This window comes from Grus americana, chromosome 14 (genome assembly GCF_028858705.1).
Source record: "Grus americana isolate bGruAme1 chromosome 14, bGruAme1.mat, whole genome shotgun sequence".
Taxonomy (NCBI): Eukaryota; Metazoa; Chordata; class Aves; order Gruiformes; family Gruidae; genus Grus; species Grus americana.
Window position 1 is genome coordinate 12694719 of NC_072865.1, and position 26932 is coordinate 12721650.

A 26932-nucleotide genomic window follows, 5' to 3' on the forward strand; every position below is an offset into this window, starting at 1 on the left:
CCTCACAGCACAGCAAATTAGCCTGTCTCAGGTCTCCCACTCCCACAGGGCACACTACTAACAGCATACGAGCCAGCTAGTTGAATACTAACTTGTGCATTTTTATATCTGTATACTGGCCTTGCAGCAAATTCTGGACATATACACAAAACATCTATGGATACTGTGGGAACCAGAGGCATTTTCTATATACAATAAAAACAAGTATTCAGGGGCAAAGAGCAGCAGTATTTACTGAATGTATGGAAAATCTGCATTCATGAGTGAGCATGAATCAGCCTGAAAGCTCACCGCTTGAGTCAGATGGATCCTGCACTGACACAGCTATAACTAAGCAATTACACATCACTTTTCCTGCTTGTCTTCAGGGAAAATTCAGCTTTCAGCCAGCGCAGATTTACATTAAAGAGAGTGGAACCAACAATTAGCAACTTATTTTTCATATTACAGAGTCAAATACACTATTAAAATGAAATCTAATGGTACAAAATACTTCAGAACTTATCTTCTGTTTTCAAGGTGCTAAATGAGAGTTTTTTCTTTCCCCAAAAAAGTTTTTAATGAACTCTGGAAAGTACCACAGATCACCAACTTTGCTACTTTTCTCTGCTTTTGGCCTTCTTTCCAACAGCTGTAGAATAATTCTCTCCCTTTGAAAAATGCACACAAGACACAAAGATTGTGCTCAACAGGTTTACTCAGACTGGACTCAAATGCTCAAGAAAAAGGCACAGATTAAAAGAGACTCCAATGACTCTTTTGAACACAGGAAATGGGATTTTGTTTATAAGAAAAAAAATACTGCTATGAATTGTATGGGCTGAAAAATTCAAATATTTTTCCCTGTTCCTAATTATTGGCCTTCATTAAAATGGAATTTAAATTAAATTGTATAAACATATGAAATAAAGTCTCAGTATTAGGAAGTTTTTCTTTTGTTTCCTCTATGTACAAATCTTAGTATACAATTTTTACTTTTCATTATACATTTACTACATACTCTTTTCCAAACTGTGTGAGAGTAACTGCAAAGTATGTGTTTCAAGAAAATGCTTTGCATTCGGAAAGAATCCACCTGCGTTCTTGGCCAGCAGTGCCAATCAGAATTTAGGAAGAGATGACAGCTTAGGGAGGGTATCCACTCAAATGTAATCATCCTCTACTGGTTCACCGTTGACGTCACAGTAATGGATGAAGATAGCCACCACACGTTGGAATACACCTTTTTTCATCTGGCGCAGTTCAGAGATCTCTTCTCCTATTGTTTCCATACAGATGTCTGCAGACAATTGTCCTTTCCTTCGGGGCGCATAAATAGTAGCTGTGGAAGGCACATAAAAATAAAAACTAGAATCTTTCCTATAAAGAAATTCACAAGTGAATCTGTTTTGCATTAAATGAGATAGTCTTGGAAAACAAAGCAACCAGAAAAATCTTCCATTGAATAACCACATTTAGGGAATATTATTCAAGCAGAAAAGATATTCTGCCTTCCCCATATTTAAACATTTTGATAGTTCCAATACTCATTTAATGTACACAAAAGCCCGTATGTCTATGAGTGAAGGGAATCCCAGCGCATAACAATGCCTTCCCCCTGAGACCTATCTGACATACTTTCAGGTTATCCATTTCAGTGATCACTTAGATGTTTTATAAATGAGAGCAATTGAGGATAAAGCAGCAGTCTTTTCTTTGTTTTTTTATGGCTTTAACATCATGTTTAATCTAATTAGTCTTTTAAATCAAATACATATCATTTTTTTATAATTCAGACTACGTACTGAACTACAAGCATTAAGTCTATGAATCAGTTTCAAATAAAATAAAAAAAAAATCAGAAAAAGTTTTTTTCCTCATCCTCTTGATCTTCATCCCCTTGAACTAGAGGTAGATAAGAATATTCAAACTGATGTCAATTAAAAATACCTCTAATGAAGGAGATTCTAAGATTTTCCTAATTAAGTAGTGGAAGAACATATTTTTCCCTGCTACCAAGCAAGGTTCTTAATTCAGCCCTAGGAACTGCCCACCATAATATTTTATAAGACAAGCTCCTGAATAGACAGAGGCATATATATCCTGAACTCTAATCCACATCATCTCTGTTCCGGAGTTTTCAAGTCCAGTTCTTTCCTCTTTTCTCCCAAGTTTCTGTGAGTGTCACTTCTCTTTGCTGGACTCTCTTCAGCCTACCTTAACAACCTTTCACAAAGCAAGGCCAGAGGCAGTAGTCCAGCCAAGCTTTCAGCAGTGATGCCACTAAACTCCATAGAACGTGAATTGCTGGGACTACACATCACAACATTACTTTTGTGTGGTTTAAATGCGCTCATTCTTCTGGATATGACAAACCCACCACATTTTTAGGCTAAGCGCCAGACTGGCTCTCTGATTTTGTCAGTATTAGAGGTCTCCAGCTGGTCGATACACTGTTGTAGTATTATGGCCCTCTCTCTGCTGGACCCCCTCCTCATCCAGCTCCCAACACTGCTACAAGTAGTTATTTATAGTCTACCAAAAAAAGCATAAGAAATAGAAAAATGAAAGACAAAGGAATGCATTGTCAGCTTGGGACCAAGCAACAAGTTCTTTGAACACATCAAAAAAGATTACTCACTTCTCTCATCATCCTCAAAGTCGTATCTAGCATAGCTGTTTGGCTCTGCTGTTCTCAGTGATCTCAACCACGGGAAGTCAGTAATCATGGAGTAAGGGGCGCCATCCACAATGCCTAGAAGACATACAGGATGAGGATACAAAGAGGATGATGTCGCTTCTGCAGGACCAGCACTCTTCATCAAGTAAACTTCACTGATATCACATAGATTGGTCACTCTAATGCAGGAAAAGCACCTCCTCACTTCAATTCCTCCACTCTGTGCCAGAGGTCCTTTGCTTCCCTCACCAGAATTATTATTCATGTCTCTTGTAACTTGATGCAAAGTTATTTATCTTAGTAAAAGACTGATCATCGGCTTTCAGCTCTCTATAAACACTCACCTTCTAGAGTGTAAATATCTCGTCCCCAAGGGTACTTCGTGTATTTCTTCAGGTCTTCATCAGTTCGTGTAGCTTCAGGGAAGAACTCATATTTAATAAGCTCTCTAGAGAGAAGGAGGAAGAGAGTATAGCCAGTACTGATAGGAAATGTGAAGGAGAAAAACCAAATGGGAAATCCTGTTACACAACTTTTCCTTTAATGAGCCTGAATCTGTAGAAACACTCCTCTAAGACCCTCACACAAACTCAGTATGCAATCCCTTCACTTTTGAGAGTAACCACAGAGAATATGTATGGTTTAGATGAGAAACCAATTAAGCTACCTTTTAAGCATAGCTTTCTATCTGTAAGGAACAATCCAACATAGATGCAACTAAACAAAGCTTCCAAAGTAAATTTGTTCTCGTAGTCATTTTAGTGAAAAACCAGGACAACAAAAACACTGGTTTAAAACAGTTGGATGAAAGCCGCTGTATACAATTCCCTGCTGCTAAGAATTTTTGCTCCTCAGTAAGGAGCTGATACACATTGCACATCAACCTCCCTGGAAACTAACTCTATTTCTTAGAGTAAATCAGTCTTTCTCTTTTTTAATAAAAGAAACCTGTTTTCAGATTCTAAGATATTCCTCAGCCATCCTGACTACTTCAATGTTTAATTGCATTACTGCCGGATGGAACAGAACTGGAGAATTCTACAGTATTCTTCATATGGTTAGGTTTATTGAATCTATGTTTTATATTATATACATCTTGTTCAGCCTCAAGAAAAGAAGGCTCCAGGGACACCTAATTGCAGCCTTCCAGTACCTAAAGGGGCCTACAGGAAAGATGGAGAGGGACTGTTTATCAGGGAGTGTAGTGACAGGACAAGGGGTAAGGGGTTTAAGCTAGAGGAGGGTAGATTTAGAGTAAGATGTTAGAAAGAAATTCTTTACTGTTAGAGTGGTGAGGTACTGGCACAGGTTGCCCAGAGAGGTTGTGGAGGCCCCATCCCTGGAAGTGTTTAAGGCCAGGTTGGATGAGGCTTTGGGCAACGTGGTCTAGTGGAGGGTGTCCCTGCCCATAGCAGGAGGGTTGGAACTGTATCTTTGAGGTCCCTTCCAACCCAAACCATTCTATGATTCTATTCTATGATTCTATGATCTTGACATTGAAATTCAACCTTCAACACTTTTTTTTTTTTTTAATTTGGCTAACAGAATACAGCAAGTCTACAGCTTGACTGAAGCTGTGGCTGCTGAATCAGGACTGAATACCTTTTCTATACAGTTACTGAAGGGCAAGTACTCACTGGTTGATATTTGCTATTGTGTCCATCCAGCTCCGAATGCGCACCTTATTGCGGACATTAGGTGGGTTACTGAATTCATGAATTATGCAGATGTGGTATGGGTAAGGGCCACTAAATATCTTTTGCTCGAGAGTCAATGTGTCAACCTGTGAAAGGCAGAAAACAGAGACTTGTAACCAAGAGAAACAGAGAGATGCGATTTCAGAGTCAAGAGTAGAAATCTACCAAATCCCCCAAATTCTGGGGGAACACGTCCAGTGAAAAGAAATTTTAACAGCATACACAATCAAATACATGATTAAATGGAGTAAAACTTCCCCAGTGCAGCTTTGCTTCTCGACTAGTGGAATTTGATGAGAAACGTCTATTTTCTGATGTGTTTTGCAACTCCAATATGTAAGTAAACTTTCATAAAATTACATAATGGTCTAAATACATTTACTTTCTCAGAATTTGTCTGAGAATTTGTCTCTGGCTTGGGGGGAGGGATTGGTTCTTGGCTGGTGGTTTTTTGTTTCTTTGTTTTGTTTGTTTTGTTATGGTGGTTTGGGTTTTTTTTTTTTTTTCCCTTTTCCTAACAGTCTTACCACTGTCCTCCAAGAGCTAAAGCAAGAGATCCGGTTTCAAAGGTGTCCTGGTTTTAGCTGAGAGGGTTGATTTTCTTCATAGTAGCTAGTGTGAGGATATGTTTTGGATTTGTGCTGGAGACGGTGTTGATAATATAGAGATGTTTTTGTTCTATGGACTTATTGTTGAGCAGTGTTTACACAGGGCCAAGGCCTTTTCTGCTTCTTGCGCTGCCCTGCCAGCGGGATGGCTGGGAGTGCACAAGAAGTTGGGAGGAGACACAGACAGGACAGGTGACCCAAACTGACCAAAGGGATATTCCATACCATATGACATCATGCTCAGTTTATAAGGAGCTTGGGGGGAAGAGAAGGGGGGGGCGGCGGCGTTCGGAGTGATGGCGTTTGTCTTCCCAAGTAACCATTATGCGTGACAGGGCCCTGCTTCCCTGGAGATGGCTGAACACCTGCCTGCCCATGGGGAGTGGTGAATGAATTCCTTGCTTTGCTTTGCTTGTGCGCGCGGCTTTTGCTTTACCTATTAAAATATCTTTATCTCAACCTACGAGTTTTCTCACTTTAACTTTTCCAATTCTCTCCCCCATCCCGATGGGGGGGGGAGCGAGTGAGCGGCTGCGTGGTGCTTAGCTGCCGGCTGGGGTAAAACCACGACAAAAGGAAAACTGTCTTTTATAGCAAATCAGCCTTCCCTCGTTGGTCAGGCAAACCAAGCCAGAAAAAGCATTGCTTTGCATGAGAGAAGCAGGATCACAGTATAATACAGAATTCTCTGGTTAGAGTGATAAAGTAAAAAAAAAAAAACATTCTGGATCTTAAATTAAGCTCTCTTATTTACTTGCCAAATGACCTCAATGACTCACTAAGTGTCAGTGCTGACATCTCCTACACGTAATCTGGAGGAGGAAGGGGTGGCTCCCAGTACCACAACTGTCTTGCAACACTGTTTAGCATCAAAAGAGAATGCAGCTTTCAGCAAAGTAATATTGAAAACACTAACTGCTGTTACTAAATCTAATAGAACATGGGTTAAAGATTTCGGATACCTATGCCTATGTCATGCTTCTGCTTATACATAACTACAAGTTGACTTAGTAGCATCTAGGTTCTTACAGTTACCTTTAGTTACTCAGTTTTGAATTAATGCATCACAATTTTTTACAATATTTTCTAATGCAATGAATATTGGAGACAGTAACATTAAGTCTTAAAATTCAGCACCATCCAAGTTCCAGATTCTGCAATAAAAGCCTTAATGGGATAAAGTTTTAATAAACAAGTTTCTCAAGAGTTGTGTTAGTGTAACATTTACATTTCTTGCATTAACTGAAAAACATATGAAGCCCAGAGTGGTGAAAGAATATGGGCAGAACTTCAGGTGTGTTCATGATTAAATGAACATTAGTTGTGTACCTGCTGCATTGGACGAAGATAAATGATCCGGTTTCTTTCTGGTGGCATCCTGAGAATCTGATCCAGAACCTGATCCATGTTTAACTTCTTGCACTGGGCATAGTCAAACCGATTGACAACTGGTGCATTTTCTACTTTCAAGTGTTTCAATACACGGCACCTTGTAGCTATAAATCAGCAAATAAAATTATTAAAAGTAAAGAAACAGAGTACTGAAAAGACCTTAGGAGCCTCCTGTCAGAGATTTTCAAAGCAGATTGTTTCAAAAGAAGGCAAACAAGTGATGTAAGTAACAGACAATTACTGAAATCATTTGGCTAGCTGGCAACTGAAGTATATGGAAGAAACAGACTAGCTGTTCATTTCTTCCACATTACGATCAAACTTTTAATTTGTGAACTTGTAAGAAGAGTCTTTTAAAAGGCCATGTCAAATTTAATCTAACAATAACCTTTTTCTCCCTTTGTTTCCTTTCACAAAGCTCCCTGAAATGGTCTGTGGACTGCCATAATTGAAAACCACTAACTTCAAAATCAGATCAAATACAGAGTATTGTGAAGCCACACAATGTAAAGTAAAGCTATTTCCTTTCTAGTAACCCTGCTCATGTAATTAAAATTGAGTTTAAATTTAATGTATGTTCTAAGAAGTATTCTGGAATAAATAAATAAATGATTTCTTCCTTCTCTGCTAAGTAGAGATACCTCATTTCAGAAGAAAACGTGTTATTTTATGTAAATGTTGCAGAAAACAATAAATGATCCAATGCTTCAATACAGGACTAGTCACACACTCTGGCATGTGAATCTCATGCAGCTTAAGTGCCATAATTTACAACATATTTTTATCATGTCAGCTATGGAATCTATGGAAGCAGAAAGAAATGAGAGAAAAAACAAGGTACTCTGAAACTCATTTCATCAACTTCCAATTATTGTATTATCACTCTTCAATAAACATCTCATCTTCCTAACTGTCATATAATTTCATCTGTTGATTTTCAGATATTAATCTTTATTAAATCTGTTATGACTTATAAGGAAAAAGGCATTCAAATTGAGAAGCAGTAATATTTGGTCTTCTAAGCATCAGTCTGACTTGTAGCAAGGCAGCTGATGAATACAAAAATAAGCAGTGGACTGACTTGAATTCTTTCAGAAATTTCTAATAATGCCAGATGGAGGAGGTATGCATGACTACATACCATGTATGAACATCATTTTGGGGCAGTCTTTCAGTACCAAATCTGTTATTCCACAATTGGTTAAGGTGATTCCAACAAGATTTTTGGATTTCAAAGTCAGTACCTGGTGAAAAACAACAACAACAAAAAATTACCTACAACAGGGTAAAAATAAAGAAAAAAATTAAAATAAACTGAATTTTAAAAGACACTGCCAGATACAGAAGGATATTAACTGGATACTAATCACTATAATACAGCTTCTGTTTGCAACAGGTATTTGAGATGACTAGATGGCAATCAGAAAAAAAGATCAGCAGCATCACAAAACACAAAAGAACAACTTCACAGCATTAAAAGAGGAGTCGTATCAGAAAGCACAATTTCTATCAGAAAACCTAATTATCATCTGTCAGGAACTTCAAACCCTCTACCATTCAATACCTGTTTTTCAACCACAATGACAAAAATGGCAATTCTGGACAGTAACTCTTGTTTAAACACAGAAAGAAGGTATGGTAGAGAATCATGGTTTGAAGTTACCATACCAATGTATTGTACCAGCGCTATCTCAGAGGAAAACCTCATAAAGTGGGTTGAAAATTATATACGTAATTTATTTGTCTATGTCCACTATCAGTGTTAGAAAAATAAAGCACACATCAAGCTCAAGAAACACATAAGCAGAATTATTTCCAATAGCATGAGTACAGGGAGAACATAATGAGAAAGGATCTTTTTGGGTTTTTATCTGAATTTTTCTAAGTTTTATCACTAAAACTTCTAGCAAAATTTAGCAACACAAGGATGAAACTGACCAATTATACAAAGATGACTAAACAGAATTATATTAAAACAAAGTAAAGACATGTAAAGAGAAAAAAGAAGCATTCTGCACTGGGTTCTTTCAGTTCCAGCAATTTACGCTGTTCCTTGAAACCACAGATAGTTAAAAAAAAATAAGAAAAAAAATCACAAAACTGTTCTTTCAAAATGGCGTTTTTTAAGAAGAAAAATCATACACCCAAAAATATCTTTTATGCTAATCACAAAAGCTGTAATGCATCCTAGTAACCAGAAAAACATTATGGGACACATTCACAAAAGCTGTCTTCAGTTAGTGAGGCTAAGTTCTACACCGGACAGAGTGGGCAAAATAAATGCAGGCAGGTTCCTCTACAGCAGAGCTCAGAAGGTGAAGTTAGCTGTTCAGAGTCACTCTCTGAAGCGATCTCATGCTCAGCTTAGAATATGAGCCTTGGGTAAACAGCCCCAATACAGTAAGCCAGACCTTGCGATTTGTCCTTCCATGACTGATCTTTACTGCAGAAGAATTACCTCATGTTATTTATATACTAAGAGAACTCCCAGCCTGCAAAGTAAGAGCTGAGTTGCTGTGTCCAGAGGTAATTACATATCCCACGTTTCTTTTAACAGCAGTAGCCCATGCTGTCGTTTCAAAAATAAATGCCAGAGAATAATTTTTTTCCCTGCACATCAGAGGACACTGTGGGAAGGCAGGACTTCATGCAGCACTATAGGCATGAGCATCTGATATGATTCAAGTTCAGCTTTAGCTTATGCTTTGCTCTTCTCAGGCCAGTCAGAATATCACTGCACCTAACACAGCAACTCCCTGTATATGTTTAAGACCAAAGAGAGCAGTAATGTCAGTTAAAACTCATCTGTCTTGAAGACAAGCTCGTATAATTCCATGAGCATCCCCAGCTGATAAACCTGTAGCAGATGAGGAAAAAGACCTTACTTGAACATGATCATCTTCAATAACCGGGTCACTTGTACTCGTGGACTTGTCAGCTGTCCTTTTCCGCTTTGTGGTTTGCCGTGGCTTTGGCTTGGCTACCTCTGGAAACAGAAAACCAGAAAAATATTTCCGCTGTTTACATTTCAGGAGAACAACAGAGGCATTCCCTAGCTGAAAACGTCCAGTAAGAACATATATTGCTTACCTAAGCAGATCAAAATACCTGTCTGGCTTGAAAACAACTGCGTCTCTCTTCCTTGCACAAAACCCACTTTCAGGTTTGTTGCTCAGAATCATTCACACTAAATAACTTGGGGTAGGGGGGGTGGGCTGTTTATAGATGAAAACACAAGAATGCTGAATCTACAAGTTCGATATCACAGAAAGATGCAGAGCCAAGAAAAGACCAGATGATGAATTGTTAGGTTACACTTGGTTCTCTGTGGCAAACAGAACATTCCTGACAAATACGAGAACTGAAATAGCTTTAAAGTTTTAAATAGTAGGAATAATCTCAAACTACTTGAAAGTCTGCTCTTTAAATTGTCACTAAGTTTTTCCTAATATTGCAAAGGATGTTGAGGTATAAAATACTTTGAGGTTCCCAAGCTGCTTCTTACTCCATTTCATGCACCAGTGACATCAAATTCCTGCTTGATTTAAAAGATGAGGCTTTGAAAATAAATGATGAAAGATGACCACCCTTACTTCCTACAGTAAGAGAAAAAAAATGCCCTAGAATTAATTTTCTTAATTAACAGATCAAAATGAGAAATTATTTTACTAAAATTAAGCTTCCTTTGACTTTTTTATTAAAACATATGGCATGGTCACAGAGATTCACAATCAAGATAGAAGTGCAACATATTAGAGACTATATATGAACTACTCCATGTTATACTACCATTAAGATTAAAAAATATCTCTTTTCCTACTTAACATCATCGAATTCCACCAATATATGTAAACTATGAAATGACATGTGACATTCAGTGGGCCTATGAGTTCCAGAATTCAGGCTACTGCTTTAGAGGATCCACAGGTTGAAAGATGTAATATTAAAGTACTCAACTTGTGGCACCCATGAATCATCATCCCCAGGGAACTTTTTGACAGTTCCTAGACTATCTACAGATAGTGAAATACTTCCTAGCTATATTATAGGAAAAACTTTCCAATTTTATGTTGAATTGTTGAAGGTGCAGCCCAAGGCCAAAAAATCTTTATAGAAGGTTTAACATAACATGCATTTTAAAATGTGAAAAGCTTGCTTCACTACAAATGCAAACTAAAAGAAGTTTAAAAAACCCCCATTTATTACATGAAAAAGTGTGGCTTACATTTTTACTAAACTAAAAATCAAAATTACACACTTGAATCATCTTTAGCCAGCTAGTCTGTGGTGATAATGCTTTTAAAATTTCACTGTCTTTAATATCTGACTTGTTCCACTGTAATTACTTATGAGTAAATAATTTAAGAGAAAAAAAATACTTCTACTATCAAACAGGTTTGTTACAGAAGCTGAAAACCACAATGTCATTTATCCTAGAATAATAGAAAGCAGTCATATTCATGGCACATTTTTAGGCTATTTATGGAAAAATATTTCCAACTCTGTAACAAAGTGTTTTTAGGCTATACTCTAATGAGTTGCATATCCTGTCCTAGTGAAGAAAAGCACTGTAACAGCCAGGCAGAAGAAGCCTCACTGTCCTATGTATTAAACACACATTTAGAAGATAAAAATGACACATCAAGTCTCATATTCTGCCTCAAGCATCAGCTAGTATCTGATGCTTCTAAGAGGAAAATAAGTGCATAAAGACATACACATAACTGTACGGAGCTGGGAAAACAGTTCTGACTTGTGTAGGCTACAAACAGGAAATGCTGAGACATTTTTCTCCACGAGCAGAATGGATGTTTTTCCTGACTAACAACTAAAACATGAAACCAGAGATACTTTCAGAAAGATACCCTAATTTAATACTTAGATCTGACTGACTTCACTTCATGTTTTGGTAATGGATGAGGATAGAGAGGAAATATTTTCTTTTGATTTTGTAGACTAATTACTAGGCATAATAGAGCAAGGTAGAAAACAGACATTTTAAATTTAATAGCAAGATCATTTCTTCAATCTGAGATCCATCTAGCTACAGAACAATATCCTAGGTGATTTAGGTTTCATTAACACTTGGGAACATTAAGATAAACTGGAAAGACCCTAGGACATACTGTGTTTGAATCATTCCATGCTAACAGAGACATGAATTTGCTCTCAATCCTTTCTACCTCCAACGCACAGTTCTGTAAGTAGCATGTTTCATTTTTCAGTTTCATTTTACTTGCTAGATATTCTCAGCAAACAATCCTGGATATAGGAGGTAATTATAAAGTGTGCTATGTCAGACTAAGATGATTATTTTGGAAAGCAAGTATATTTGGAAGAAACAGCAAGTTCCCCTCTCCCATCTATTCTTTTCTCCCAACATTTCCGGCTTCATTCCAGCCCTTTAGCATTTTGTTTTTATTTTATTGTTTTGTTTGTTTTACATGATGTGAAGCACGAACCTAGTTAATAAAAAGACAATTTTCAACACATTTGATCACTGCGCCTTATACCCTTGGAAGTAGAAACCAATATGCTGGTGCACAAATTTGGCTCAATTATAATTATGGCTTCGTTTATTGGTTGATAAAAGTATCAGTTATTAACTTTTGCCTCTTGCTAAGATCTGAGCGTACCTGCTGTCTTCTTCCTTTTAAAGGGAGAATTTTAATGGGGGAGACAGTCTTATGTTTCAATGAATAACAGCCTTCACAGGAAGAGAGAAGCTGTCAAAAGAAGTTGCATTTGGTTTTCAAATGAATAAATCAAAACACTGTTTAGTATGTACGGATAACACATACAGAAATACTTGCATGGAGAAGAAAGTCATTGGCACTCTTTCAGAGAGATCTGTTATTTTACCTAGCTATGGCAATGAAGTCAGCCATTTCTGTTCCATCAATATTCTGACCCTTTGACAAACTGCTTAGTTTTAAATTTTTAACCAATAAACTTCACATTTAACTTCAGTATTATCTGTGGGTGTTGCGGTTGTTCAACACTGTCTCATGCCAGCACAGTACTTTACTCAGAAATTAATATATGCATATAGGTCGTACCTGACTCTGACACCAGAGGGACATGGGACAGCTTGCTTCTAGCTCTTGTTAGTGGTCGGCGAGGATACTCTTCTTTGTACTCCATCTCACAGCTCCTTCGCTGGGAACCCGTGCTCTCCCCCTCACTGGCAGGCCCACAGGCACTCCCACTAGTCCTCTCACCACTTGTCTCTCCTGGAGGCCCACAGTTTGGCAGAGTCCTAAGTGCAAAATCTGACCCAGCATTGTTTGGTCCATTCCTGCGGGCTCCACTCGTGGATGGGCACTCCCCATCGCAACACCCACTAGTCCTCTGTTGTGCATCCTGTGGCTTGTAGCAGGAACACCTGGAACAAACAGAGCTCTCCTCAGTCTCTCTCTCGCTGGAACCTTCACTTTTACAAGGCGAGCAGACACACTGCCTGGATTCATCTCCAGCTGCTGGACTGGTGCCAGCAGAGTGGCTATTAGCTGTCTGTGCACAGTCAGGGCTAGGAGAAACAGCACTGCAGGAGCTGGATGTTCCCATTGATCCTGTAGCATTACTGCAACCTGGGTAAGAATCTTTGCTTTTGTTTCTTTCAGGCATGTCGCTTGCTGCTTTCATGTCTGCTTTAATCTGCTCACTTGTTACTTGACAACCTTTCTCACAGCTGCTTTCCTCAGGATGGAACTGCTTTGTTTGGCCCACTTGGCTGGCACCACATCTCTTCCGCAGTGGTGTCTTGCCTTTACCGCTCACTGGAAGAGTTAAGCGAGAGACAACAATGAGATAACCTAATCCACAGTTTAAATAAATGCTGAGTGCCACTCTGTTAGAGGCTACTTAAAACAGAAGGCAGCCTAGAGGCCAATGACAAATCTTGTCAGGACCATGCTGCTATTTACATCTTATGGGAACTAATAATATTTGAGCAGTTGCTGAATCTCTAGAATGTCTCGCAGCTATTTTTGTAGTGATGTGCTGGGGCGTTTGTCAGGAAATGAAATACGTATTTGCCAGAGAAGCTAATATTTTCACAAAACAGCTAACTGGTTAAAAAGGCCAAAGCACAAAAATATGAAAAACACATTGATAATTGGCTTCTGTTTTCTTAAATATGAGGAATAAGTCTGATGAATTAAATAGCAACATAGGTAGGACTAAAGTTTATGCTTTCAATGGCAATCCTTAGCTCCCCCTGCTGGGTACGGAAAGTGGTGTCAATAGGTAACAACAGTCTCAGTTTACAGATGAATTAAAAAAACCTTAGAGAATAGCATACAAATCACAATTGGAACTTAATGGCTACTGTCTTAAGCCTCTCAGCTAATTACAGTAAACCAAGCCTGAAAAAAGCATTATTGGCCCTATAAACATTTATGCAAATTGTCTCCAAACACAGGTTATTTCAACCCTCATGCCAGAACTGACATCTATGCTATAAGCACAGCGCTCTACAGATTCCCAAGTGAAAAATGCCAGTCTTGTTGAAATGTACTAAAATGACAGGGAGGCTGATGCATAGGCAGTATGCTAGTTACAACAGGAAGATACAGGAAAGATGGTGAGGGACTGTTTATCAGGGAGTGCAGTGACAGGACAAGGGGTAATGGGTTTAAGCTGAAGGAGGGTCGATTTAGATTAGATGTTAGAAAGAAATTCTTTACTGTTAGAGTGGTGAGGCACTGGCACAGGTTGCCCAGAGAGGTTGTGGAGGCCCCATCCCTGGAAGTGTTTAAGGCCAGGTTGGATGAGGCTTTGGGCAACGTGGTCTAGTGGAGGGTGTCCCTGCCCGCAGCAGGGGGGTTGGAACTACATGATCTTTAAGGTCCCTTCCAACCCAAACCATTTTATGATTCTATGATTCTATGAAGATACTTCATCCATTGCAGCTTTGATATGTCCTATGCTTTGCAGAAACTAAACCAGTACTAGACCAGTACATTTCTCAGTCCTTCACAATGCAGGATTTTTATGTTAACTGCTTAGCTAAATATTCATTAAGGCTTAATGCTGTATGTGCTTCATCTGTCAATTACTTACAGGTCACAGTTTGACTTCCTCCTTCCTTGCGTACGTATGAAACTACTTCACTTAGAATACAAACTACAGGAAATAGCATGTCATCTCTGTTGCTGGAAAGATTGTACTACATATGGCATTGGACCCAGGACTTGGTGCAACAGATGTGCAGCTTATAGCTTTAAACTCAAAAGACAGGGAATGTCCTTTTTTATGTCTAATTGTCATACTACCATAAAGTTCAAGGCCTCTGACTCTGAATGAGTCATAATAATAAACATACTACTATTACTATATATACACATACACACACACGCTATAATAGTAAGTGTTGCTCAGAAATGATAATGGTACTGAGTATCACTCTGAGCATTCTAACTACCCTCCAAAGTTCCCAAAGTAAAGTTGACCTTAAAGTGTCCTCTCGATGACACTCCCACCGGGCCCCAGGAACCAAAAGATGGCTACAACTCTCATGCATTTGCCCCAACGGTCATATTTTGTTCCAGCAGCAATGCTTTGACAGATGAATCATATAGAAAACACAGCTGCAAATTTGGCTTCACAGACACGGTAAATACTGTGCACTTGGAAATCCAGAAGAGGAGCTGCAGGTTTCTGCATGCAAAGCAGTGCAGATGTCTGTGTTTCTGTACAGCAACTATGTGACTGGAGCTCAGAGGCATGCATCCTTACACCTCCATTCTAGATTTGTAACATGAAGAAAAGCGCAGGGGGCAAACAAGCAAGCATGCCTTTTACAAAGGTAGAAATAAAACTGAACAAGATGGAAAGACTGAACCTTAAGAATAAATTTTGCTTAACCGTGCCCAGGAACCCATCTGTTCCACACCTGAAGGTTCTCTAGTTTCCACTGGATCTCTGCTTTTCTCTTCTCCATCTGAGTAATTCTGTGCAATGCTGTTAGAGATGCAGGCCCTTGAAGTCCCCATGTTTTCTTCCTCATCCTCACTGTCTGAATCATGGACAGTAATAGGTGCTGCTTTTACAACAGGCTGAATGCCACTTGGTCCTGAAAACAGTAGAACACCAACAGTTCATGTAAAAATAAGCCAAGCATGGATTAAAGAGCTGAAGAACTTTTAGAACTGCTTGAGAAAATGATAGGAGATGAATTTGATTTAATTTAGCCACCCATTCTGTGGCTCCCTCATTAAAATCTAAATACAAGAAGAGCAAAACACTGCATTTCAACATTAAAGCATTCTGGTTTAGAAGGGAAAGAGTCTTACAATGTAAGACAAAACACAGGTTTTCTGTAATGTTTCTCAAATGTTCTTCCACAATAGTACGAGTAACTCTATAACTACATATTATAATCAGTCCCTGAAATCTCTACCACAAAGACAGACATGTCGGTCAAAACATCTGCAATTATCTTTCTAAATCCCACCAGTAGAAGTGGAAGAAGTATGAATTATCAAGCTTCAGTATAAATGTGCTTTGTTAGTTACCTCTCTTGGCTACTAACCAAAGGCATTAGCCAATCACAATGACATATCTCTGCCTGTGAATAACACAAGAAATGAACATGAAGTTAAATAACCTTTTCAGGAGTTATCTTGAAAAAGTGAATAGATCCAGCATATGTGTATATTACTTCATGTTGTTGGCATATTTAGTAGAAAATTATGTTGTCCAGCAAATAGTGGCTATAAAAGAAATGAAGACTGCCTTATGTCACTTATGTGTGTCAGTAATGATGTCAGTAATGCAAATTAAATTAACACTGGAACAAGTTGTTCTGGCTTGAAAAAAAACCAAAAAAGAATCCACATGCTGCAGTGAAAAAGTAAGGCCATTAATACCAACATTGAAACATGGCAAGTTCATTCAGGCCTTCTGAGTCTTTTGTTATACTTGGCACAAAAATAAGGCTTTAAGATCAAGATATTTTACTGCATATGCAAAAGAAAACTGGGGACAGTGAAACAGACTTTAAAACAGAATAAATTTCTTCACAGCAGTAAGCTGTGCTAGCATCATTATTCCAAACACACCAGACAACCCAACTGAAGAAAACCATCCAAAAACAAGACTTATACTGAAAAATCTAACCCCTCAAGAAGGGGATACCAAAAGATAATTCCTTTCCAAAGCCAAAGTTACCTGCTTGCTCTTCATCGACCTCCATAGGAACAACAGCCTGGCTGTGAGCCGGGAGCTCATTCTGGCCCTGCCCAGCAGCCATCCCTTCTTCCTGTGCCACCTCCTCCATCTCGTTCAGTGCTGAAAAGATTGAAGGAAGAGGAGACAAAAGAACAGAGCCCATAAGCATAGCAGGAATTCAACTGGCACCCACAGTTAGTCAGAGAATCATCAAGAAGTAACAGCTGCCTTGATTCCTTCAGTGAATCTCTAGGTTGCACAAAGTCTCTCTCAGATTTGTTCTACATCTCTTTAGCCAAGGCCCCAGCCTAACTTTTGGGGTTTACTTCTCCCAAATTTTCCACTCCTCTGCAAAAGTCTTGTTCTACTGCAGCAAACAGCATAACCAGGATTTATATATTCGTTCCCTCCAATGACTTCTGCCTTTGCTGGGAAAGTTTAAAAATCCACCATCTGACACTGTGATGTACTCCCAGCTCTGACCAGAGGAGCCTAGAAAACACTTCACGCTTCCACAGATGAATATCACACCAAAACTCTACATTGCTAACATCTGTACTGACATAAATCACTGAGTTGTAATGTGCCTGTAACAGCTATTAAATACTATACAAAGACGGCTTTTATCACACAGGTATCAGAGATGTGCAGGCAGCCCAAAGAAAAGATGGAAATTACATACCAGGAACTGAAAGAGCAATGAGCTTTCAATGTATATTCGTATCTTCTCTAGGACCCCACATAAGTGGCAATGCAAATAAAATCACTCCCCACAAAGGTTCACAAAGATCAGAGATTACCCTCAGCTGCAATCTGCTGCTCTTCAGCTTGACCATCTTGCCGCAGCTCATTCTCCTCATTCTGGTCATTTGGGTGTTGGTGATTGTTGTGGTGGATGTTTGGATTATTGTTATTCTGGTGGTTATTGTTGTTGTCATTGTCATTGTTAGAGTTCTGATTGCTGACTAGGGCAGATGAGACACCAATTCCTGTGCCTGCACTTAGGCCCACACGAGCACAACCCTGCAAACAAAGAGCAACTACTAAGATTTGAAAACATGGACACATTATCTTGACAGCATATCCTAATGCCAACAGAAAAAGCATTCTGTCATTAGTATCCAGGACAGTGGAACAACATACACGTGAAGAACAGGTAAAGTGTCCCTAACAATTCCTTATGCTACACACTGCAGAGGTCCATCTTAAGTTTGGAAACCCAGAAAACTTACACTCTGTTAAACTGCCAATGAAAGGGAACTCCACAAAGCATATAATCCTACTTTATTAAATTATATTTCATTTGCTATGAGATCATATTACATCAGTACAAACAGCAAATTAGATAGTCCTCCTAGAACACTGTAGCCTCAAGATAGAATTAATGATCAAAGAAAGCAGTTTTTTTACGCAGGCAGTTTTCAGTACATTACAACAGCTGTTACAAAGATGCATGTTAAAGCAGGGAGAGAGGACAACATGAAGAAATAAAATTCCTAAGCTTTGAAAGCACTTCACCAGGGGAACAGTACCCCCATTTCACCCACTACAAAATCCTAAAGACCCCTTAGCATTGTAAACAGATCCCTAAGCACGGAAAAAAAAAAAAAATCATGTAAAAAGCAGTAGCAGAATGAAGTAGCAGCAGAGACCTCAACAGAAACAAAGAATCAACATGAGTCTTACTTCCTGGTCACATATTCATACAAGATCATACCTTGCCACTCCTCCCATCATTATCCCTAACATATCATGATAATAGCAACTGCAAACCTAAGTAATTTATTTACCAAACTATTTAATTAATTACAACTTTTAAAAGAATGCATAACAACTGGAGCTTACCATATTTCCAATGAGCTGGCAACAATAAAAAGCAAAATCATTCCCTGAAAGACTCACCTTAGGAGGCTCACGGAACATCTGGTCCAGAGAAATAAATTCTAAGCTTGGCAGTAACTCAATGAACTGACTAAAAGAATCTAGCTTTATCGCATGGCATCGCACCAGGGTGAGGTCAACCAGTCGGGTCCACCTTGAATGATCTGCAGAAAAGAAGAGATGCATTTCCTGAAGGATTCCTATCTCACTTATTTTTCATTACACCCTTTCCAGATTTGAGAGTAGGCATCTTCTGTATCTCCATTCTGACTGCTACCAGCATCATTATGCTTCCAAACCAAGCATCATCTACTGTACTTACTAAGAAACAGAACAAGCAGTAATATAAGCAGAAAAATTCTGTTTTAATATCACAGCTATTCATATAATATCTCTAAAATTTCAAAGGTGTGCAATACCTGTGATCCAATTATTTGGGTTATGTAGATGTGGGCAGTTGTAAATGACCAGATACTTGATGCAAGAAAAAACTTCATTAACAGCTTTCATACCAATATCTGTAATAATTCCCGGATTTTCAACCACATCAGCCAAGCCGTACTTCACCAAGTCTCCATTCGTCATTTTACCTATGAAAAAGATTGTAGCAAACACAGCAGTATATTTCAGAAAATCATACTGTAACAAGCAAGTTTCTAACTCCCTATTTTAGCCCAATTTGGCAAAACAGATCAGATGATTACTTCAGTTCAATAAAGCTGAGACTTTCCCAATTTCAGTGAGAGTTGCAGAAACTAAAGAAACACTTATTTAGCTGTATGACATCAGCAGCCTCAATATGGGTACATTAATATGTTTTTTAATCACTCTTAGAAAATGACTGAAAACACATCAACTTATTTAATCCTTATATTTGTCAAACAATTTATAAAAAATGTCATACACTGTAGTAAAAACTCATCAACATATCCTAGATGAAGAGTTTCAAACTGTGGAAATTCCAGTTCAGCCATCTTCAAAGCAGAAAAAACACCATCTTTGGTCAAGGAAGGCTGGATCCGCACTTCATGCAACCTGAATGCAATTAAGAATTGTTTTTATTAAAAGGCATGCCAAAACAAAATTGCCATAGAAACCACTCAAGAAGATGCCCTCTGGTAATAAAATGAAAACAGTATTTCAACAATGGCAGGATTAAGAGGATAGCTGTTGTATGTTTATGGCAGTATTTGACAGTTACGTAGCAATACAGCTGTGAAACTAACAGCACTACGCTTTTCAGACACAGGTCTAAGAAGGCAGCTTATGACACAAAGTGATTCAGAAACAGACAGAACTCCAGTTATTTTAACCACAAAATACTATTGTTATGTAAAGTTTAAATGTTTATTCCTTAAATTTTTGAAGGTTGTTCTGCTTCCACATGTTCTTGACTTCATTACTAAGATACTTATTTTGAAAAAGGAGAAGGGGTAAATGAAAGATCTAAAGCCCATACCTTCGTGCAGCAGTTATGATGAGGTAGCCAAGATCCACTTCAAGTGCATTCTTGCAAGCTCCCAGAACTATAGTGTGCAAATTCCTAAAACCACCTGACAAATATAAAAAAAACCCTCAAACATTCTTTCACTTCAGTCACAGATCGCAACCTTAAGCCTTATACATTTCCACAAGTGTTGTCTTGACAAGTGAATTAACACAACACACCTTTTTTTAGCAAATCAATAAAACACGTATTTGCACCCAACTCCCCTCCAATCCTGCTGGTTCTACTCGCCAACAAATGCAACTGGAAGGTTAGCTTATCAGTCAAGAGTTAACTGCAGTTAAAGATCAAAACAATACTCAATACAGAGCTATATTGAGCGCCATAACCGTGGTTCCAAACTTGACACCTTTAAAATAATAATCAAGAAAGGATATGCTACAGACAGAAAAGCTAAGCTTCACATGTGTCCAGTATTTGCCTATATTTTTATTTATTTATTCATTTGTTTAAGTATGAGGGATAATAAGTTTCATACCTGACCTCCAGCTATCTTCTACCACATGCTGGATAAGTCCTCCAAGAAATGGAACTCGAACCAGTTCTAAATGCTCCAAATTTCGAGCAGAAGCCAGGCCTGTCACTAGGGGAACATACTTCAAAGAATTTGTGGGTCCTACACAGAGCAAACCAATATAGACAAAGAATGTTGTTCTAAGATTGATATTTACAGTTGGTGCCTATGTAGCTTTAACAGAATTAGATTTCCTTCATGCCAAAACATCCCCTCCAGCCATGAATCCCTCTTACCGGCACAGTTCCTCATGACAAAAGTGCGTAAGCTGATACAAAGGAAATCTTTAAAAGGCTGTGGTTTGGTGAGTCTCACCCACTTCAAATAAAGGTGCCTCAACATTGGGATACAAGGAATCTCGGGGACGTTCACCCCTAATTATGCAGAAACAAAACAAACATTTTAAACACGCTTTAAACTATAAACTCCAGGATAAATTTCTTTGGATTAACATTCTGGCTTTTCTTTGCTATATGGCATGTGGGAAAAGCTGTAAACATTTTAAACGCAAGTTCTTCACCTCAGTTTGTCAAAACAGTTTTTTAGAATTTGCCCTTTGGACCTGCTATTATATATACAGCAACTAATATTTCAAAAATGCCACATGCCAAATTCCCTCTCTTAAAAAGAATTACAATTTTGCAGAGTGTCAAAGCCTTTATATTCACCTGTGTTGAAGCCAACTACTTCACCACTACCACACTTACCTACTAAGTGCAAAGTCTGAATTTTAGCTCCTATAGGAATTTTCAGCTTGTTCTCAGGAGGAATTGGAAAAGCACCATTACGATTACGAAACTTCCCTAAAATGTGAACTTGTGGCATGTATGTCCAAATAGCTTCCACCAGCTCTAAATGAGAGGTCTCAACACCCTGGATAAAAGGAAGCAAAGCAAATGCTCTAACACCAGTTCAAGCAACAACATCCTCTTAACCATGTAAACTTCTCAATAACACACTATACATAATGCAATGTGTTATTTCACTTTAAATTTGTAGCAAGACTTGTCTTTTTAAAAGCAGAGGGAACAGAGTTTTAATTCATTTCTGGACTTAAAGAGCGCCTGTGATTCCCACTCATTTGCAAATATGGTCACAATTAACTGCTACTCTGTACAGCCAGATCCGAATACAAAGCCCAGGTCTGAACGCAAAGCCCTGTAAGCCATGAGTCCCTGCCACATTTCTTCTGCTCTGTTAACGTGCATCATCTCAGGGTCTGAAGGAAGTTCTCTCTCAAGTCTAACCACTCACCAGCAGATTTGGACAGGCCTGCAAAGCCTCTAAAACTCCAGGAATGCTGAAAGCTTCATGGCCACGGACTCTGCGTCTTTCAAGATACCTGGGATGAAGACCATAAAGTTGTTCAATGTCTGGCATCTTCCTCAGCAGCGTTAGGAAACTGGAATCAGTGAAACCTAAGATGACAACAACAGATTTGGTATTTGTGTGACAGCAGACACCTAGCTGTAAAGGGAAAGCCAAATACGTTGTTCTGTTTATATGGTAGTATAAATTCTACAATGTCGAAAGACGTACTTAGTGAAGCAATAACTTGCCTTCTACTTCCTGATTCTAGAAATCATGACCTACATATTCTTCTGCCTTGAATTTTGCAGGCTTGCTATAGGTTTCCTTCAGTGGAGTTGCATGGCTACAGGGTTAAGTATACTTTCTCCCTTCTTAGATGAAGGGCCTCTGTAGACTGTCAGGCTTTGTGTGTCTCTCTTTCCTGGAATTCCATTTATCAACTACATGGCTCAAAAATGCCCAGCTGGATCAGTTATCTGCAGTTCATCACTAATCACCACAGCTCACAATTCTCAAAGTAGTAAGACAATTTCTTAAAGCAAAGGATTATTTTATTCTAACATAAGACAACACACAAAAAGGAGTTTAAACTGGTAAGCTACGTGTATTTACATCTATCTTAGGTTAGGTCTAACCATCTACCTGATATCAGCCCTAATAAATCTAACTTTGCGGAGCCTCTAACTTCAGAATTCACTCATTTTAGCTCTCTCCCCCAACAAATCCCAGCAGTATAATTTAAATCCAACAGAAATCCTAATACTCACAGGGTTGACCTAGGTTGCCAAATTTATCTATTGATCTGAAGATGGCTTGAGGTGTGACATCAAAACTTACTTATTCTTACATTGTTAAGTGTTGGCAGATGAGTTGCTCTCTCATTCCATTGTATTTTTTCCTGCCTGCATGCAAACAGCCTCTTCTTGGATTAACCCTTGGATTAACTCCCTTACAATAATCAGACAAACACAGATTGTATTTACAGATTGCTACAGAGAATCCCCATTCCTGCTACAGTAATATCCAATGTATATACACGTACACACAGACACAGATAAATTTTCCAAACCGTGTACCCAAGGAAGCCAACCAAATCTCACAAAAGTCAAAAGGAATCAAACATCTAACTCCTTTTACTGCTGAAAATTTACCCTGCATATGTCACTATAAATACCAGGATAGCACAGGCAGTTTTGCTCAATACCACTTCAATGCCATATCTTGAGTGAGTGCATTACTCACCAGTGGGCATGTATTCCCACCAACGGCCTGCACATAGATCCACAACCTTCACTACTCGCAGATAAAGAGTGACTGCTTCCTTCAGCTTCCTGGACAGGCATTCCATGCACATGATATCCTGCAAGGGAAGGTACCTTTGGGAGAGGAAAAAACACCCCTCTGATTTATCAAAGGTGGATCCTTTTTGACTTTTTCCAAACTAAAGAACATCCCAAGCATGACTTCACAAATTCATTTATTTCTAAGACCTAACAACATTAATTCAAACAGGATTTTCAGATCGTATTGTAATAACTGTGAAATGCTGCTAAGCAGAATGACTCACCAATTTTTGACACTGAATATAGGATATTTAAGGTACAAATATAATATTAAAATGGAGAGGTGCTTTAGTTAATTAAAGGTACTTTCATTTTCTAGTACATACTGGCACGTTCAATTTGCAAACTTTTTGGAGAGCTACTGTTTTTAAAGAACTTGTCAGCAAGACATTACGTTTTGAATACAAAAGGCATGAGTGAACATCTTGGAGAAGGACTTTGCTGTAGGGAAGATCATATACACATCCAAGTTCCCTTCCGCACACTATGAAGCAGATGCAACAATTTCAAAACATGCACCTCAACTATGTAATACCTGAGATACATTTCTACACTGAAATCAATATTTAAACACTTGTTACCATACACTAGTGAACAGAATTAAATCACTTATTTCTTCTTCCTTCCACAATTTATGACATTCACATAAACTAATTTTCAAAGTATCCAAATGAATTCTGGTACTGAGTAAGTATTTCTCACCCTTTTTTATCCAGTTTTTATCCACTAGTTCACCCTGGTACATCTACACTTTCTGAACACTATGTGACACAAGCACCAGTGGAAGTAAGATTGGGGAAAAAATAGAAAACATTATAATAATAAATAATAAATTGACTTCTAACAAGCTGCTCACCTAAAGATGTGGCAAAGCACTTCATGAGAGAGTTGATTCATGTAATCTTTTGGCTCCTCAGCTTTGGTAGGCTCAGAGCCTTCCCTGTTCACTGAGCATGGCTTCACATTTTTCCGCCGGGGACCCATATTTGCAACGATTTCTGATTAAAGGAAATTTTCACAATGTTATGCAAATTCAGTGCAACTGAAAGAGAAAAGGGACAGAGAGTAGAGGAGGACACACCAGTTAAGCTTTGTTTACTGAAAAAAACCCAGCAAAATCTGCCAGTAAAAACAAGCTGCAGTACAGCTGAATGGAGTTAACTAAGAAATAGAAAAATTCTTCCAAGAAATTATAGTTTGCCTCCTACATGAGGTCTCAGACATAACCTGATGATTATTAGATAAATTAGAAAGTCCCTTTGAGCTAAGGGAAACTGACAATGAGGAGAATCACCACAGGTTTAATAAGAGATTAATTCTTTTGCATGAATAAAATGTCTTCAGAGATACCATCCACACACACCTTGATCAAGACAGATCACAGGAAAGCTGTGTGGAGACTACAGAGGCTACCAAGCAAATACCAACTAGGCATGTTCCAGTGAAACAGAAAGTCCAAAGCCTCTGTCTAGCAGAAAAATAAATGTCCCTTTTAAAAAAAATGGGCTCCTACTGATCATTCCCAAAAAACACTCTATTGAAGGTCCTCAAACTAGCTCTTCTTAGAGGTTAGAATAGCAAATAAAATACTGAGGTTGCTTAGTTAAAGATCAAAGCCCCTGAAAAAACTGAAAGACCTTGCCTCAGCAGCAATGTGCAGGATATCCTCTCCTCTTTCCCTTTACTAAATTAATGTGTTTGTGTCTACATTGTTTCTGCAGCACACATACAGCCACAGAAGGACTGAAATAACAGCAATGTATGTTTCATTCTAAAACTTACAAATTGATTACAAGAAGTAACAAATAAGTAACTAAAATAAATATTAACTTAATATTAACATTAGAATAACTGAGTTAAAACTTCATGCAGATGAACAGCATAAGTGTCTTCACTACTGCTATTTGGCTAAGGAATGCCTTCTCCTAAGTAGGGTAAAGCATCATTAACTCAGTAAACCTGTTTAACAGGTTGAATACCAGAATTCAGGGGATGAGGAGAAACAACTTTAAAAAAAGACAGATTTTGGAAAACTTATCAGAGGTGCATCTGTTACAGCATTCACTGTGATGTAAATATACCACAGTGTTTGCTTCACATTATGTGGAAGTGGCAACTGAGAAGAAAAACAAAGTACCTCATGGAAATGAAAAAGAAAAAATTTGCCTTCTCCAACACAAATGATTTATATGCTGGCACAAAATTTGAAACATTGATCGCCTCACTGTGATCTAATTACTGAAAAACATGTGCTTTCACACATTTTCACATGCATTTTAAATTAACAACTGTATGTTGTCATAATTAATTGTATTTAAAATGGGGATATTAAAATAACTAAATTACCACCTTCTGCCCATGAACAGCATGAAGCGTATCCAATCCTTCTTTGGATTGGCTGGGACTTCTCCAGCCAAAGCTAAAGACACCGAGTTTGTTGCTTGTACACATAGTGCCCTTCTTTTTGGTGCACACTGGAAGGGTTTACTATGTTTGTATTACTGCATTGTAATGTCGTTCAACTTCACGAAGTCCAAAATTGACTTCAAACTACTTATGAGATCAGATTCCGATGAAAACAAGTATTACACAGATTCCCAGTGAATGTCACCTGATGACTCAATTTGAAGGGAAGGCAGGATACAACATAAAAAATTCTAGATTGATACAGACACACGATGGAGTACAATACAGCAGTATTTAAAGGACAGCATTGAAAGGACTGTGATACAAGGTAAGAGAAAGAAAGATATTAAAAAACAGACCAGCATATTGGGAAAAAGTCTGAAAGAATCCCGTAAAATGTAAATGTGATGAGCACAACCTGCCCTCTGAGTTTGGGCTGTAGTTGACTTTGGATATTGCCATGAAATAAAAGGGAAAAAGAATGACCCAGTCTCTTATGAGGCAGCAGTTTCTGCAAAATATGTTCTCCTCTTGATACTATTTTGAGCTAATGTGTGCAGCTTTAACATCTCATTCCACATGAGGAAGCTGACCCCATTTGCAAAAAAAAAAAAAAAAAAACCCACCACCAAACCTCTTCAGGTATTTAAGCTGATAAAACAGAGTTTTGCTCTCTCCAACTCAATTAATCCACGAGAGTGTTTGTATGAAACAACAGCCCGATGTGTTACGTTCTAGATCAGTAACTACTACACTGAACTCAAAACGCTTAAAAAGCCCCGGGGAGACCCGCCCGCCCCACAGGAACGGCCGCTTTACAGAAAAAACCGCGGAGAGCACAGCTAGGGACGGTCTGGCAAGTGCTAATTGAAGAGGGGTGTTTCCTTACGGGGAGGAGAGTAAAAAAAAAAAACAAAAAAAACCCCCAAAAACCAGTTTATTTTTGCTTGGATAAGCGATATAACAGCAGGTTTCTCCACCGCCCTCTTCCCTACACCAGCCCAAACGCCGCCGGTCCCTCGGGGGCGGGAGGAGGGGGCAGCGGCAATCGCCCCTAACGCGGCGTCTCCGGGCTTCCCCCTCTCCCCCGCAGCAGCAGGGGGGACAGCAGTTTTCCTCAGGGCCTGTCACACCGGAGAACGGTCCTCACCGGCCGCAGGCCGGGCCGTCCCGAGGCCCCGGTGCCGGGCGACGACAGCCCCAGCCGGCGCAGGAGGACAAGGGCACAGCGGCACCGCTCCGCCGACACCAGGCCCGCCCGCCACGAGAGGACGGGGGGCAGCAGCCTCCAGCTCACCGAGCCCCGCCGTGCCTTCGCCGGCTCAGCCCCCAGCTCCTTACCTGCCCCTCAGCGCCGCCCTGTTATTGTGGCCGCGGGGGGAGGGTTAACCCCGGCAGCCGCTTCCTGCGCGTCCCCTTCCGCCAGCGCCGCTGCGCTTCC

The 26932-nt window shown here is 39.0% G+C and overlaps 1 protein-coding gene across 9 annotated transcripts; it reads right to left on the reverse strand.

The window, feature by feature from the left end:
- Positions 1–679: 679 nt before the first annotated feature.
- Positions 680–26932, reverse strand: FBXO38 (F-box protein 38). 9 transcript variants are annotated; one of them, XM_054841379.1, is made up of 22 exons: positions 26833–26932; positions 23942–24083; positions 22985–23118; positions 21686–21849; positions 21139–21304; positions 20668–20805; positions 20396–20533; positions 19870–19963; positions 19315–19445; positions 18830–19000; positions 18432–18574; positions 17330–17552; positions 16530–16649; positions 15253–15432; positions 12416–13135; positions 9242–9342; positions 7498–7600; positions 6294–6460; positions 4297–4442; positions 3004–3107; positions 2621–2734; positions 680–1321 (listed from the first exon to the last, which is right to left on the reverse strand). In XM_054841379.1, the coding sequence occupies exons 2-22, from the start codon at positions 24067–24069 to the stop codon at positions 1143–1145; spliced, it is 3564 nt and encodes a 1187-aa protein (XP_054697354.1). In that variant the 5' UTR covers positions 24070–24083; positions 26833–26932; the 3' UTR covers positions 680–1142. The 9 variants fall into 9 exon arrangements, with proteins under 9 accessions (XP_054697354.1, XP_054697355.1, XP_054697357.1 ...); XM_054841380.1 differs by having other exon boundaries at positions 23942–24127; positions 26833–26929; XM_054841382.1 differs by having other exon boundaries at positions 21686–21773; positions 22985–23102; positions 26833–26923.

Coding starts and splice junctions, on each gene's coding strand:
- FBXO38 (XM_054841379.1), bottom strand. CDS start 24,069: ATGGGTCCCCGGCGGAAAAATGTGAAGCCATGCTCAGTGAACAGGGAA. Junction 23,119..23,941: donor GTGCTTTGCCACATCTTTAG/GTGAGCAGCTTG, acceptor CCTCTCCCAAAG/GTACCTTCCCTTGCAGGATA. Junction 21,305..21,685: donor AGGCCTGTCCAAATCTGCTG/GTGAGTGGTTAG, acceptor CCTTTTATCCAG/GGTGTTGAGACCTCTCATTT.